The 12558-nt window shown below is 44.8% G+C and overlaps 1 protein-coding gene across 10 annotated transcripts in view; it reads right to left on the bottom strand.

The window, feature by feature from the left end:
• NTNG2 (netrin G2) overlaps positions 1-12558 on the bottom strand; it is a 124459-nt gene that overhangs the window by 42528 nt on the left and 69373 nt on the right. For all 10 annotated transcript variants that reach the window (XM_083721396.1, XM_083721400.1, XM_083721399.1 and 7 more), the window contains exon 4: positions 1370-1542. In XM_083721396.1, coding sequence (XP_083577522.1) covers positions 1370-1542 — 173 coding nt within the window. The remainder of the gene's footprint in view (positions 1-1369; positions 1543-12558) is intronic.

The following is a 12558-nucleotide window of genomic DNA, read 5'->3' as shown; positions in this document are numbered from 1 at the left end:
TCAACCTAAAGCCGATACATTTTCACTCAAAGGTGGGAAGGAAGGACGGAACAAAATGTGGCATCTTTGGGAAATGCTTTAGGATGCTTAAAAAGCCAGTGGTGTGGCAGTTGCTCTTCCACCATGACAAAGGCAGGAGGAGAGGTGTGTGCAGAACTGTGAGCAGAAGGGAGTCCTATTTACCATCCTTTGGACCCCCTGGAAAATTCACCAAACCAAATCTGCTGTCACCTGGAACTGGATTTGTGCAGTACCACTGATTTGAGTGCTGAATGGGACCCAGTGGTGGCCAACCTGAGGACGCTCCATCAGACCTGGGTACCTGCTCATAAACCTTAGTCGGAGAGGCTAGGGTCACATTCACACCATGCATTTTAATCCCTATGATACTGCTTCAAGCAGTCATAGTTTCCCCCAAAGAATCCTGGGAGCTGTAGTTTGTTATGGGTGCTGAGTTGTTAGGAGACTCTTCTCTTCCCCCACAGAGCTACAGTTCTCTGGGAAGAGGGATTGACTGTTAAACTACTGTAGAAACTGTAGCTCTATGGGGGGAGAGAAGAGTCTCCTAAGAACATTCAGCACCCTTAACAAACTACAACTCCCAGAATTATTTGGAGGAAGCTGTGAGTATTTAAGATAGGGCTTTAAATGTTTGGGGTGAATGTGGTGCAGGGTGATGATAGCAGGTTCTAGGAACCCTCCTTGTGGTGGGATTCTGAGGGGTGATATCTGTGAGTTTGTTGGGGCCCTGGGTGAGGACCAGGGCCTTGGAGGTGTTGCGTAGGGAAGTGTGTCAGAAGGAGATCTATCTATCATCTATCTATCTATCTATCTATCTATCTATCTATCATCTATCATCTATCTATCATCTATCTATCTATCTATCTATCTATCTATCTATCTATCTATCATCTATCATCTAATCTATCCACATGCACACACACACACACAAAAATATAAGATCATACAAACGTAGGAAAAGCCTGCTGGAACAAGGCAGTGGTCCATCTAGTCCAACATCCTGAGATGCCCATAGGAAGCCCACAAGCAGGATTTGAGCACCAGAGCACTCCCTCCATCTGTGTAATTATCAATAATCACTGCCTAGCAATTTGTATTTGTTATTTTATTTTTTTGTACCATTTGTTGTTGTTTTCATTTTCCGTGGAAGACTTAGATATATTTTTATACCTGATTCTAGCCTGGGCAGCTATCCATGGTCCTGGTCCGTGGCCAAGCATTGCTGATACTCCCTGCAGATCCTGTTCCGAACAGGACTGGTGCTCAGCAGTACCACCAATGCAGAAATACCACTTGAGGGAGAGGAGGGGGCAGGATAAAATCAGCACAATTTTGCACAGCTACTTACAGACATTAGCAGAGCCATTGGGGCGGGGCAGGTAGGATCCTGCCCGCCAAGACTTGCTGCGGAAGTTCTTCTTGCATCGCCCACAGTCCTGACCGGTTGTGTTGTGCTCACACTCACACTGGAGGCTTCCCTCTTTGAAGGTGCACAGATTGGCATGGAGGTTGCATTTACACCTACAAGAGGAACAGAGGAGACAGACTGGCTGCGATTGGTTCTTATTTTATTCATCCATTGAAGTCTTTAAAAATGTATAAATGCTCTTTTTCAATTTCAGCTGACAAAAAGCCATGGACACATCACAGAAACATTACAATATAAAAGCATTAGAAATTCATCAAAACGCCACAATTTCTGAACTGTGACAAAAACAGGTGATGGATTAAAGACAGTGCTGTGCTGCATTTTTCTGTTTTTCAGTTGTTTTGTTTATTTTACTGTTCTCTGTTAACCAATGAGAAAAGAAATTCAACTTGAAAATGGTCAAAGCAGGAGTGAAAATTTCAGTGTCATTCTTACAAGTGCAGTGGGGGGGCAGTTATGTGCTTATCTTGCTTTTGAAGTGATCAAGGGGTTCTGCAGGTGTCCTTTCTTTCTTCTACAAATAATCACACCAGCTGCATGTAACCTGCACCCTCCCCAGATGTCCATGTTTCAATCAAAGCCCGAGGAGAAAACCCTGAGGTAACTCCTCTGATGGGCTTTTTTCATAGCAGGAATCATAGGCAGCTAGGGAGGCTGCAGGTGCTAGATAAATGTTTAGAGGGAGAAAACAGGTACACCCAGCTTTTTGCGTGCTTGCGTGTGTCTTTTTGCACCAGGTGAAAACCTTGATATTTTATGGGCCTTCATGTGAAGATCAGCACCAAAGTCCCATTTGCAGAAGACGTGATAGTGTATAACAAGTTCTATAGCGCAATTTCTTTTTTCATTAATGGATGGCAAATGGTAAAAAAGGACAGAGAAAAATTTTTTGGCACAGTACTAACACAGACGCAAAGTACAAGTCATGCAGCCTTCTGCCTTCCCTCCCTGGACTCGATTTTTGTTCCATTCACTTGTTCCACCCATGTCAACTTTTAAGTCCTTCCATTACCTTCTCATGTTTGACACATGAGCTTCTTCTTTAGAGTCAAAGCCTTTTACACAGATAATTGATGTTCCAAATCAAATAATCAATGCATATGCAAGTAACGATCAGAGAATGCCTCTCATTACAACTCAGGGCCCATTTACAATTGCTTCTCCATTTCCAAGGCTGGCTGGAGTTGTTAATAGTCAATCATGTTCAGTTCAAAATAGATCCACACACACAGCACTTTGGCTTCTTAAAGGTTCCTGAAAGTGGGATATAACCTAATGCTCCAGTGTTCATGGCTAGTTTAATGGTAAGAGACAGGCAGGAGTAAATAAAGAAACAAAGAAGTGAAAACATGAAAGAAGCAAGGATAATTTATTGTAAACCACCCATATAACTTCAGTATAGAAGTGTAATAAATAAAAACCATTCCCTCTATTATTCAGACACTGAGTGTCAGTCCTTACATAGCTAAAACAGCACTACCCATACACAACAAGCAGGTGTCAATTGGGCTCAAGCTGTGCAAAACTACAAACACACATTTAAGCAAGGGGCAAGGGGAAGAAGTGAAATCCTGAAATACTCTTCAGGCAGAAGTTAAAAACAGTAGGTGAAGTTGGAGCAGCTACACCCAAAGTGCTCTCCCAGTTGACCATGGTGGAGTTTAACTAAATCCTTGTTTAAATTTCAATTAGGAATGCTATTGTAAGCTGCAGGCATTCCACCAAGGTTTCCATGGGAATTTCATAACAAGCTTATAAATCATGTACACATCTTTCCCAAGAAAGAAGAGTTTAGTTTCTAGCACTCAAGGTCCTTCTGGGGTGTTGGTTCCTGGGGGTAGAAGCACCTTAGCCTGTTCCGAAGCTAAGGAGGCGGCTGATCCCACTCTATATCCAGTGCCGACGTTGCGCATGGGATGTCGTGATGCTGTGCGACATCACACACAGGGAGTCATGATGTTGCATAACATCGCGCATGCAATGTCACGGTGTCACATGACATTGGCACCCTCCATTGTAGGTGCAAGCTGGCACCAATGAAACCACTCTTGCCAAAAATACATTGGTGTGTTATGGGATAAACTGGTGTTGGGGTGTGTGTATGGAAGAAGCAGAGACTGGAGGAACCAGAGCAAAGACTATCTTGTAAGCCAGGGTTGCCAACCTTTTTGGACTAGTGGGCAAATTTTTGAGAGAGTGCTGGGGGCAAAAGCTACAAAATGGCTGCCATGGGGGAGACGGGGCATATCACAAAAGTAGAGAGACAACTACATCTGACAACCTTATGGGAAACCAGCTATGTCCTGCAGGTCCTGATTATGGAACACTATCCAACACATTCTCTCTCTCTCTCTCTCTCTCTCTCTCTCTCTCTCTCTCACACACACACACACACACACACACACACACACACACTGTTGCTGTCTAATTACAAGAGGGAATATTCCTCAGTTTCCAGGATTAATATACAAGGCAGTCACACCACTCTCATGTCACAAAAATCACTTAGAAGGTACAGCGGTACCTCTGGTTACAAACTTAATTTGTTCTGGAGGTCCGTTCTTAACCTGAAACTGTTCTTAACCTGAGGTACCACTTTAGCTAATGGGGCCTCCCGCTGCCGCCGCGCTGCCGAAGCACAGTTTCTGTTCTCATCCTGAAGCAAAGTTCTTAATCCGAGGTACTATTTCTGGGCTAGTGGAGTCTGTAACCTGAAGCGTCTGTAACCAGAGGTACCACTGTACAATTTTTTGCCCCACAATGTTCTTTCTAGGAGGGCTAAAAACTTACTTTAAAATGAAAGCTCACAATCTGGGGCTCCTGCCCAGGGGCACCACCACAGTTTGCATAAGTACAACAAATCTTTAGAAAAAGTACTAGGGAGAAGTCCAACAAACTCAATGCAGACCAAGTGTTCATTGTGGCCGATAAATGCTGGCTGAGGGTCAGAGAAGCAGGTGGAGCAGAAATGGAAAACTGGGTGGGAGTGAACATGACTTGGAGTAACCTAAAGAAGGATGCTGCAGAGAACTGCATGCTGCAATATTTTGTTGTTGGTCCCAATTGTACAGTATATCTCCAGCTTACGTAAGAAACAAAATTACCAACTGGTGATTTTTTTTCTTTTGTTTTCCTTTGTCTGTTTCCACTAAGAAGACTCATTTCAAAATTTAACAAGATTTGGGAGTTTAGCTGTCTTCCCACAACACCTGAGCATCACTCACTCTGCTACCATTGAGCAGTTACTTTTCTGTGAGAGAAGCTTGGCTATGGAATGCTTTCTCCCCCTAGAAATCTGACTGGCACCTACACTGCAATTAGGGATAGGCAGATCTGCCAATTCTCGTTTCTCAGTTTTTAATGCTTCGAATATTAAATTTGGTTATTAAATTTCCACGTCAGTTTGCCATTCATTTATTTTTCTTTAAAACAAGTCTCATTTATCAGGATTTTAGTGTGAATTTCTCCTAGTATTCACATGTTTGTATGCAGTTTGGCCTAATATACACATTTTTGCAGAGCCTTTTTCACTAATACATTTGTCTCTGTGTTGTTTTTACTAAAATAAGCGTATTTATGTACATTTTTCCCAAGTATATGCATTTTTGTACACATTACTTGTCTGGGGAACTGCCCTGCAAAATTTGGAGATGTGTGAATTTTTAAGGATTGCATACATTTTAGTTCCCATATTGTTTCTGAAAGTACAAATTACATAGGCTTGCCTTTAAACATGAATGGATTTTTATTTTATTTTATTCAAATTGCAAGGTTCCCATCTGAAATTCCGCAGAGTTGCTTCTGGTCGTTTTAGATAATACTCTGCAAGATGGATCCACAGCCTGATTTGGTATCATCTAGTAGTGAAGCTCATGCTTATCTGAAAGGATTTCATTAGTATATTCTCAACAACGTCCATCAGAAGGGTCAAATGCACAGACTGAGAACTAGAGATTGTTTCCAGAAAAAGTTCTGGGTAGTTTAAACAGCAGCTACCCTGTTTCATAGCTTGTGTTACTTACTATGTTTTTACCCCAACTCCTTTCCAAAATCACTTAAGACCAAAATCAGCATTGAACACCATGAATATTCACTGAGTGGACCTTTCTTCTGACACACTCTCTAAGGTTTTGGATGCAGCAAAGCCTGCCCACACCTCAATGCCATTTGTGTGTTGCTGGTAGATTTCAAATTATTATTATTATTATTATTATTATTATTATTATTGTTGTTGTTGTTGTTGTTGTTGTTGTTGTTGTTGTTGTTGTTGTTGTAAAGGGACCCCTGACCATTAGGTCCAGTCGTGGCCGACTCTGGGGTTGTGGCACTTATCTCGCTTTCTTGGCCAAGGGAGCTTCCGGGTCATGTGGCCAGCATGAGTAAGCCGCTTCTGGCGAACCAGAGCAGCACACAGAAACGTCATTTACCTTCCCACTGGAGCTGTACCTATTTATCTACTTGCACTTTGTGCTTTTGAACTGCTAAGTGGGCAGGAGCAGGGACCGAGCAACGGAAGCTCACCCCATCGCGGGGATTCGAACCACCGACCTTCTGATCGGCAAGTCCTAGGCTCTGTGGTTTAACCCACAGCACCACATGCGTCCCTCATTATTATTATTACTTTTTAATTAAAACCAAAACCCTGCCAGAGCTATTTTTATCCTTGCTCTTGTTTTCCAACCAACTGTTTACTCGTAGGCCAGGAAGAAGCTGGGTGAGCAGCCCCCGCTCCTGTTTCTCACTCACCAGATGACACTTTGTTCTGCTCCACTCCAAAACCAACACAGGGAAGCAGAGGCGGGAGCGGGGGACTTGTTCTCCAAGGGGTGCAAGTGGAACAGATTTGATATCTGGAGCAAAGAGCTGGCAAATGTGGCCAACAAACAAGATATCTAGCAAAAGCCAGTTGCAGAAAGGGCTTCTAAGGACAGAGTGGAAATAACTTAAACCTATCACACTTAAATACTTGGGGAGTGGGTTACAGCAAATGGCAGTCTGGGATGATAGTGGTGTCTGTGTTTGTGTGTGTGTGAAGTTCTCTCTTTCTCTCACTCCCTCTCCCAGATTATACATATCAAGGTAGCCCTGTGTCTGGGTTCTGACGGCTTTCTCCTTATGCCCCCACAGATCAGAGTTTTCTGCACGACTGTCCTCACCCTTTTGAATAGGCAATGACCAGAGCTCAGGTGCCACAGAGCCTGACTCTCTGAATTATTGAACGCCCACGGAACATTGCCTTCGTCTCTTACTGCAATTTCCTTAAATAAAAAAAAAAGGAAGGGGAAAAAACCCATACACATAGAGGGAAAGCAAACTAGCATGGGTCACTGCAGGTCATCATCTCTTCACTGTGGTACAGGACCTAGGGATGTAGAGGGGGGAAAGTCCTACTTACAGAAGCAAGCACAGATCAAACCAAGGTGCAGTATGAACATAGGAAGCTGCCTTCTACAGAGTTAGCCTACCAGTCCACCTTAGCTCAATAAGGTCTATTTCAGCCTCTTCCAGTTTGCTCAGGACTTACTCCCTACATATATTTGAAATCCTGCTATATATTGGGTATCATCAGTATTACAAACTGACAGCGCAATCCTATGCATGTCTACTCAGAAATAAGTCCCATTGAGATCAGTGGTGTTGCATCCTTTGCTGGCGCCCGGGGCACACTCATGTGCACACCAAGCAGGACCAGGGGCTGTGCATGGAGGGTGAACAAAACCTGCCATGACACCCCAACTCCAGCCGCCACTCCAGCCATGATAACCAGAATTCCTTTTTGTGAGAATGTTCAAGGAGGCAGGAGAGGATATAATATAATAAATATATAATATAATATAATATAATATAATATAATATAATATAATATAATATAATATAATATAATATAACCTCTGGTCACATGTAGAGGAAGTTTGTCCCAGCCCTGGAGGAAACAGGAAGTTTATCTACTGCTGGACAAACAATCCCCCTCTAGAAATTTGACTGCTCCCACACTTTTGACTGGTACTGTCAAAAGACTGAACCTGGGACTTTCCGTATGCAAAGCTGTGCCCTGTAGCTGAGCTATCAAGTTGCTTCTGAAAAAGGTTTGTTTGTTTTTGAGAATCAGAGGGGCGGCAAAGTTGAATAGTGATGAGGCTGAGGATTTGCCAGGGTCTCAAGACCAGAAATTGCCCAGCACCCTTAAACCACATGCCATTCTCATTTTGAACAGAGCACCCAAGAAAGTCAGAGGCAGGGGTAGAGAACCCTGGTTTGAACTCACACCCACACTTCTTCCAGATGACTAGGGTAGGGAGAGGTACTTTAAAATTAGGGTATGGAGGTGTATCCTCACTGCTGAGGATACACCTTCATACCATGGTGGATAGGATACTCCGCCCCCAGTCCCAGTTTTCCTTTTTTTCTTCTTCATATAATGATCACCATTCTGATCATCAGAATGTTCAGTCCTCATTCAGGTGTTTGGGAGGGGGAGGGGGAGGAGAGATGGGTTATCCCCTATTTCTTTGTGAAAGTCTTGACTATTTATTTTTTATTATATTTATTTCCCACCCTTCACTAAACATCCCAACCAAGGCAAGTGATTTTGCAATTTTTATTTTATTGTGACAACATTCCTGAATAGATTTCAAAAGGATGGAGGACATTAATTTTTAAAAATGCTTTTTGATAAAGCAGCAGGTTCAATTTTTTGCTATCTCCTCTATATCAATTCCTAGCTTAGCTGAGTTGCAGCTGAAGTTCTACAAAGCTTAACTTGTTCCAGCAACTAAGGTCTTGCAATGAACACTGTTTGACCTAGCATCCCAAAGACAGACATGAGTTTACAGCGTCTGTAAGATGCATTAGGAATATCCAGGTAACCTTCCTGCTCCTTCCCTTGCAGTTCCAGGTCAGCCATTTCTCTTTGTCAGGCCCCATCTGCAGGGTGGTTGGGAAGTATCCTCATCCAAAGGATCAATCTTGTCAGAGAATCGCTTTTTGAATTTGACCTTTGAGAATCATCAATCTAATCAGAAAACGATAACCTGTGCAACCTGACCCCACAACACAGCAGTTTTCAGACCAATCAATCAGGATGCATTATTTAATAAGGAACAGCAGAACAGCTCCAAAAGGCCAAGACTGACAACCCCTGATGGGGATGTCCCCTTGAGGAAATGTTTCTACCTCCCTAGCTTCCTTCGTACAATCCTTGTCTAAACCACCCATTTGCTAGAGCACCAATCTTAGGCTCTGCTTTAACTTGGGTTTATTTGGCCTGACTAGCCAAAGTAGAAGGGACATGGGTGGCGCTGTGGTCTAAACCACAGAGCCTAAAGCTTGCCAATGGGAAGGTTGGCGGTTTGAATCCCCACGATGGGGTGAGCTCCCGTTGCTCGGTCCCTGCTCCTGCCCACCTAGCAGTTTGAAAGTACGCCAAAAAAGTGCAAGTAGGTAAATAGGTACCGCTCCGGCGGGAAGGTAAAGAGTGTTTCAGTGTGCTGCTCTGGTTTGCCAGAAGTGGCTCAGTCATGCTGGCCACATGACCCGGAAGCTGTACGCTGGCTCCCTTGGCCAATAAAGTGAGATGAGTGCCGCAACCCCAGAGTTGTCTGCGACTGGACCTAACGGCCAGGGGTCCCTTTACCTTACCAGCCGAGGTACACATATGTGGGCTTGGAAGCAGGAAAAGCAGAATCATTTCTATAGGCTAAAAAATGCAAATTAAGCATCCCTGCTCTTATTTAAGAACTCATAGAAAGCTGCCTTATGCTGAATCAGACCATTGGTCTATCTCAGAGGTTTTCAACCTTTTTGAATCCATGGTTCCCTTAACCAACTACATTCTTTCTGAGGCACCCCTGTGTAACTCAGGAGCCCAGTTATGTCACCCCTTGACTGCAGAGCTGGCAGCCCTTCACCCTTTCCCAAACACCGTTCCTTGTGGAGTGTTCCCTCAGCCTCCTCCCCTCCCCTCTTCCCTCTCCTTGGGAGTCCTCCAGGCAACTGCTGCTGCCATCCTTGGTCTCTGAGCTCCCCCCACCCCTGCCCCAAAGAGAGGTGCCTCCCAGAGGCACCATTTGCCTGTGGAGCTTATAGCCAGGGCTGCTGCAATAAACAGCTGTGCAAGCCTTTGGAAGGCAGAGACGCAAAAGGGCATCAGAAGAAGGAGGGAAAGAAAGAAAGAAAGAGGAACAAAGGCCAGTGTTGCCCGAGGCCCCCCTGACCATCATTCCAGGCACCCCAGGGTGCCACGGCACACTGGTTGAAAACCACTACTCTATCTTGCTCAGTTTACCCTGGCTGGCAGCAGCTCTCCAGGTTTTCAGGCAACAGACATACTCAGCACTACCTGGAGTTGTCAAGGATTGAACCCAGGACCTTCCACAATCCACAATCAAGTTGAATTATCCAGCATTTTATCCTAAAAGCTGTTAGGATAAAATGGACTTATTGTAGAGATAGCAGAAGGCTGAGAGTGGGTTGCTTGTTTATGTATATTTAGTACAATCCCTTTCCTCCTTCCCTCTGGAAATGATGAGGCAAGCTCTGAAAGCTGCCAGTTGGACACATGTGCAGGCTCTCTTGGACAGGTAAGGCATGCTGGCAGCAGGGCACCAAGGAAAGGTCGCAGGGACAAGGGCATCCTTCTCTCACAGTCATCTGCAACATCTGTTGCTACGAGTCAGCACTTTGGGGGTTGGACAGATACAAGAGAGGAGTGTCAGAGCCAGGGATGTGCAAGGTAAGAAGTGAGGAAGCAGAGCTGTGGTTCCCAGTGGAAGCGAGAAAGCAAGAAGGGAAAGCCTCCAGGATGGGTGATGCTACAATGACCCACTCTGGGACCTCTGGGATTATTATTGAATCATCCAAATACCAGGGAAGGGGAACATCTCCAGAAGCTTGTTGGACTACAGCTCCCATCGTCACTGTGGCCATGCTAGCTGGGACTGAAGGGAGTTGCAAATCCAACAAGATCTGGAAGGACATGGGTTCCCCATCCCTGGTAAACACTAAAAGAAAACTTGTTATTTGCATGCTGGCTAATATGTAGCCAAAACAGTACAATCCATGCGCAGGATTGAGCAGGTTTAGTGGAATCCCAAAGTTTGAGTAAACACATTGTCGCTCAGAAGTAGATGGTTGTTCACTAGGGTTGAGGGAGAAATTTGGTTTGGTTTGCATTCCAATGTGAACCTACAAAATTCACAATTTTTGAAAACTTATGTGGACTAAAACACAGCTATCCTTCAAAATTCACATGTCTCCAAATTTTATAATGGCTATGTTCATGTATTGTTTTGAAAACTGAGTTAGGTGGGTTCACTTTTAAATGTGAACTTTAATAAATTTCTCCCCCATCCTTATAAAATCTGTCTTACATATCTGATCCAGGTAAGTCTGCTATTTACCGTATTTTTCGCCCTATAGGACGCACTTTTTCCCCTCAAAAAATGAAGGGGAAATGTGTGTGCATCCTATGGGGCGAATGCAGGCTTTCGCTGAAGCCTGGAGAGCGAGAGGGGTCAGTGCGCACAGACCCCTCTCGCTCTCCAGGCTTCGCGGACCTCTCCGCAAGCGGGGGGAGCGCTCCCGCTGCTTGCGGAGAGGTGCCTGCATGCGGAAGCCTGGGCGCACTGAGCTCAGCGCGTCCAAGCTTCGCGCACCTCTCCGCAAGCGGGGGGAGCGCTCCCCCTGCTTGCGGAGAGGTGCCTGCATGCGGAAGCCTGGGCGTGCTGAGCTCAGCGCGTCCAGGCTTCGCGCACCTCTCCGCAAGCGGCGGGAGCCGGCCCTGGGCTCCCACGGCTTGCAGAGAGCTGCCTGTTTGGGGGCTGGGGTCAGGGGAAGCTCCGGTGGGCCTCCCCCGCCCCAGCCCTGCGCCTGGGGGGGAAATAATTTTTTTCCCTTTATTTCCCCCCAAAAAAACTAGGTGCGCCTTATGGGACGGTGCGTCCTATAGGGCGAAAAATATGGTACATCTGAAGGAAATGCTTGTATGGACATGGATGGGAGCTTACCACTAGAAAGGGAGCTTTACCCTGGAGCTTTTGTACTTTATTAACTTCCATTTGTAATAATGGGAGGAAAACTGTTGCCAGGGAGGATCTCTTAACCCCCTAAAAAGTCTGAGGACCACAAGAGCACTCCTCTGACCTATAACAGAGCTTTGCAGGGCCTTGATGAAGTGGTTGAGCCGCCTCTCACCCCACCCCCACCCCTCAAGGCCACCAATGTCTGGCCTTTGGTTTGTGGAAATTGCTTTGGACTGGATTTCATGGACAGAAGGACCCACAGCATGGCATAGGAGGAAAATGCAGGTTCTTAGCATGTTTTAGAAAGAGAATGCTTGGCTGTTAACACAATGTTTTGCAGGCCATCAGAAGATACTGCACCACATGAAGCAGAAAACCAGAAATAATTTATTGAATAATTTATTCTAATTAATTAATCCGCGCTTTGATAAATGCTAGAGCTGCCAGGGCTTCATTGCTGTTGTTGTTATTATATATTATTATTCCCTGTGGTTGTAGCTGCTAAGCATTTTGTAGCATTAACAAACAGCACTGAGCTTTCTTTCCCATGGGATTAGTTAATTGTGGAGGATTTTTTAGAAAGACATTTAGAATAAAATTAAAGAGCTGGTAGGGATGCACGAAACAGGCTTAGTAAAGGCAAAGAGAGAAGCCTTCATCATGAGTCAGTAATTGATTTGTGCTTCTCAAAACGGTTTCCTCATAACTGAAGCCATGTGTCCAGAACGCACCCCATTAACTTCAATTAACATCCTGACTGCTCATGCAACTTGAATATCCACCTGATATTAAATAGGGGAGAAAATTATGCCGGCAAGGGAACACATGAATACAAGGAAAGGGAGAGAGAGAGGTAGAGAGAAAGAGTGTGTGTGAGAGAGAGGTAGAGAGAACGAACATTGGCCTTTTCCATCTCACCTGCTGATTGATCCCCGTTCAATGCCAAAGGAAGGAGATACTGGGAGCCTTCTTTTCTCTGTATCTCAGAAGGTTAAGAGAACACAACCCTGGAGAAATCTGCAGGGAAAGAAATGGTCTTTCCACTTCCCTCTCCTCAATTTACTCCTCTCTGGTCTGACGCACTTGAGC

The sequence above is a fragment of the Podarcis gaigeae genome, assembly GCF_964106915.1.
Source record: "Podarcis gaigeae genome assembly, chromosome: Z".
NCBI classification, from domain to species: domain Eukaryota; kingdom Metazoa; phylum Chordata; class Lepidosauria; order Squamata; family Lacertidae; genus Podarcis; species Podarcis gaigeae.
This window is presented reverse-complemented; position numbering and strand designations above follow the sequence as displayed.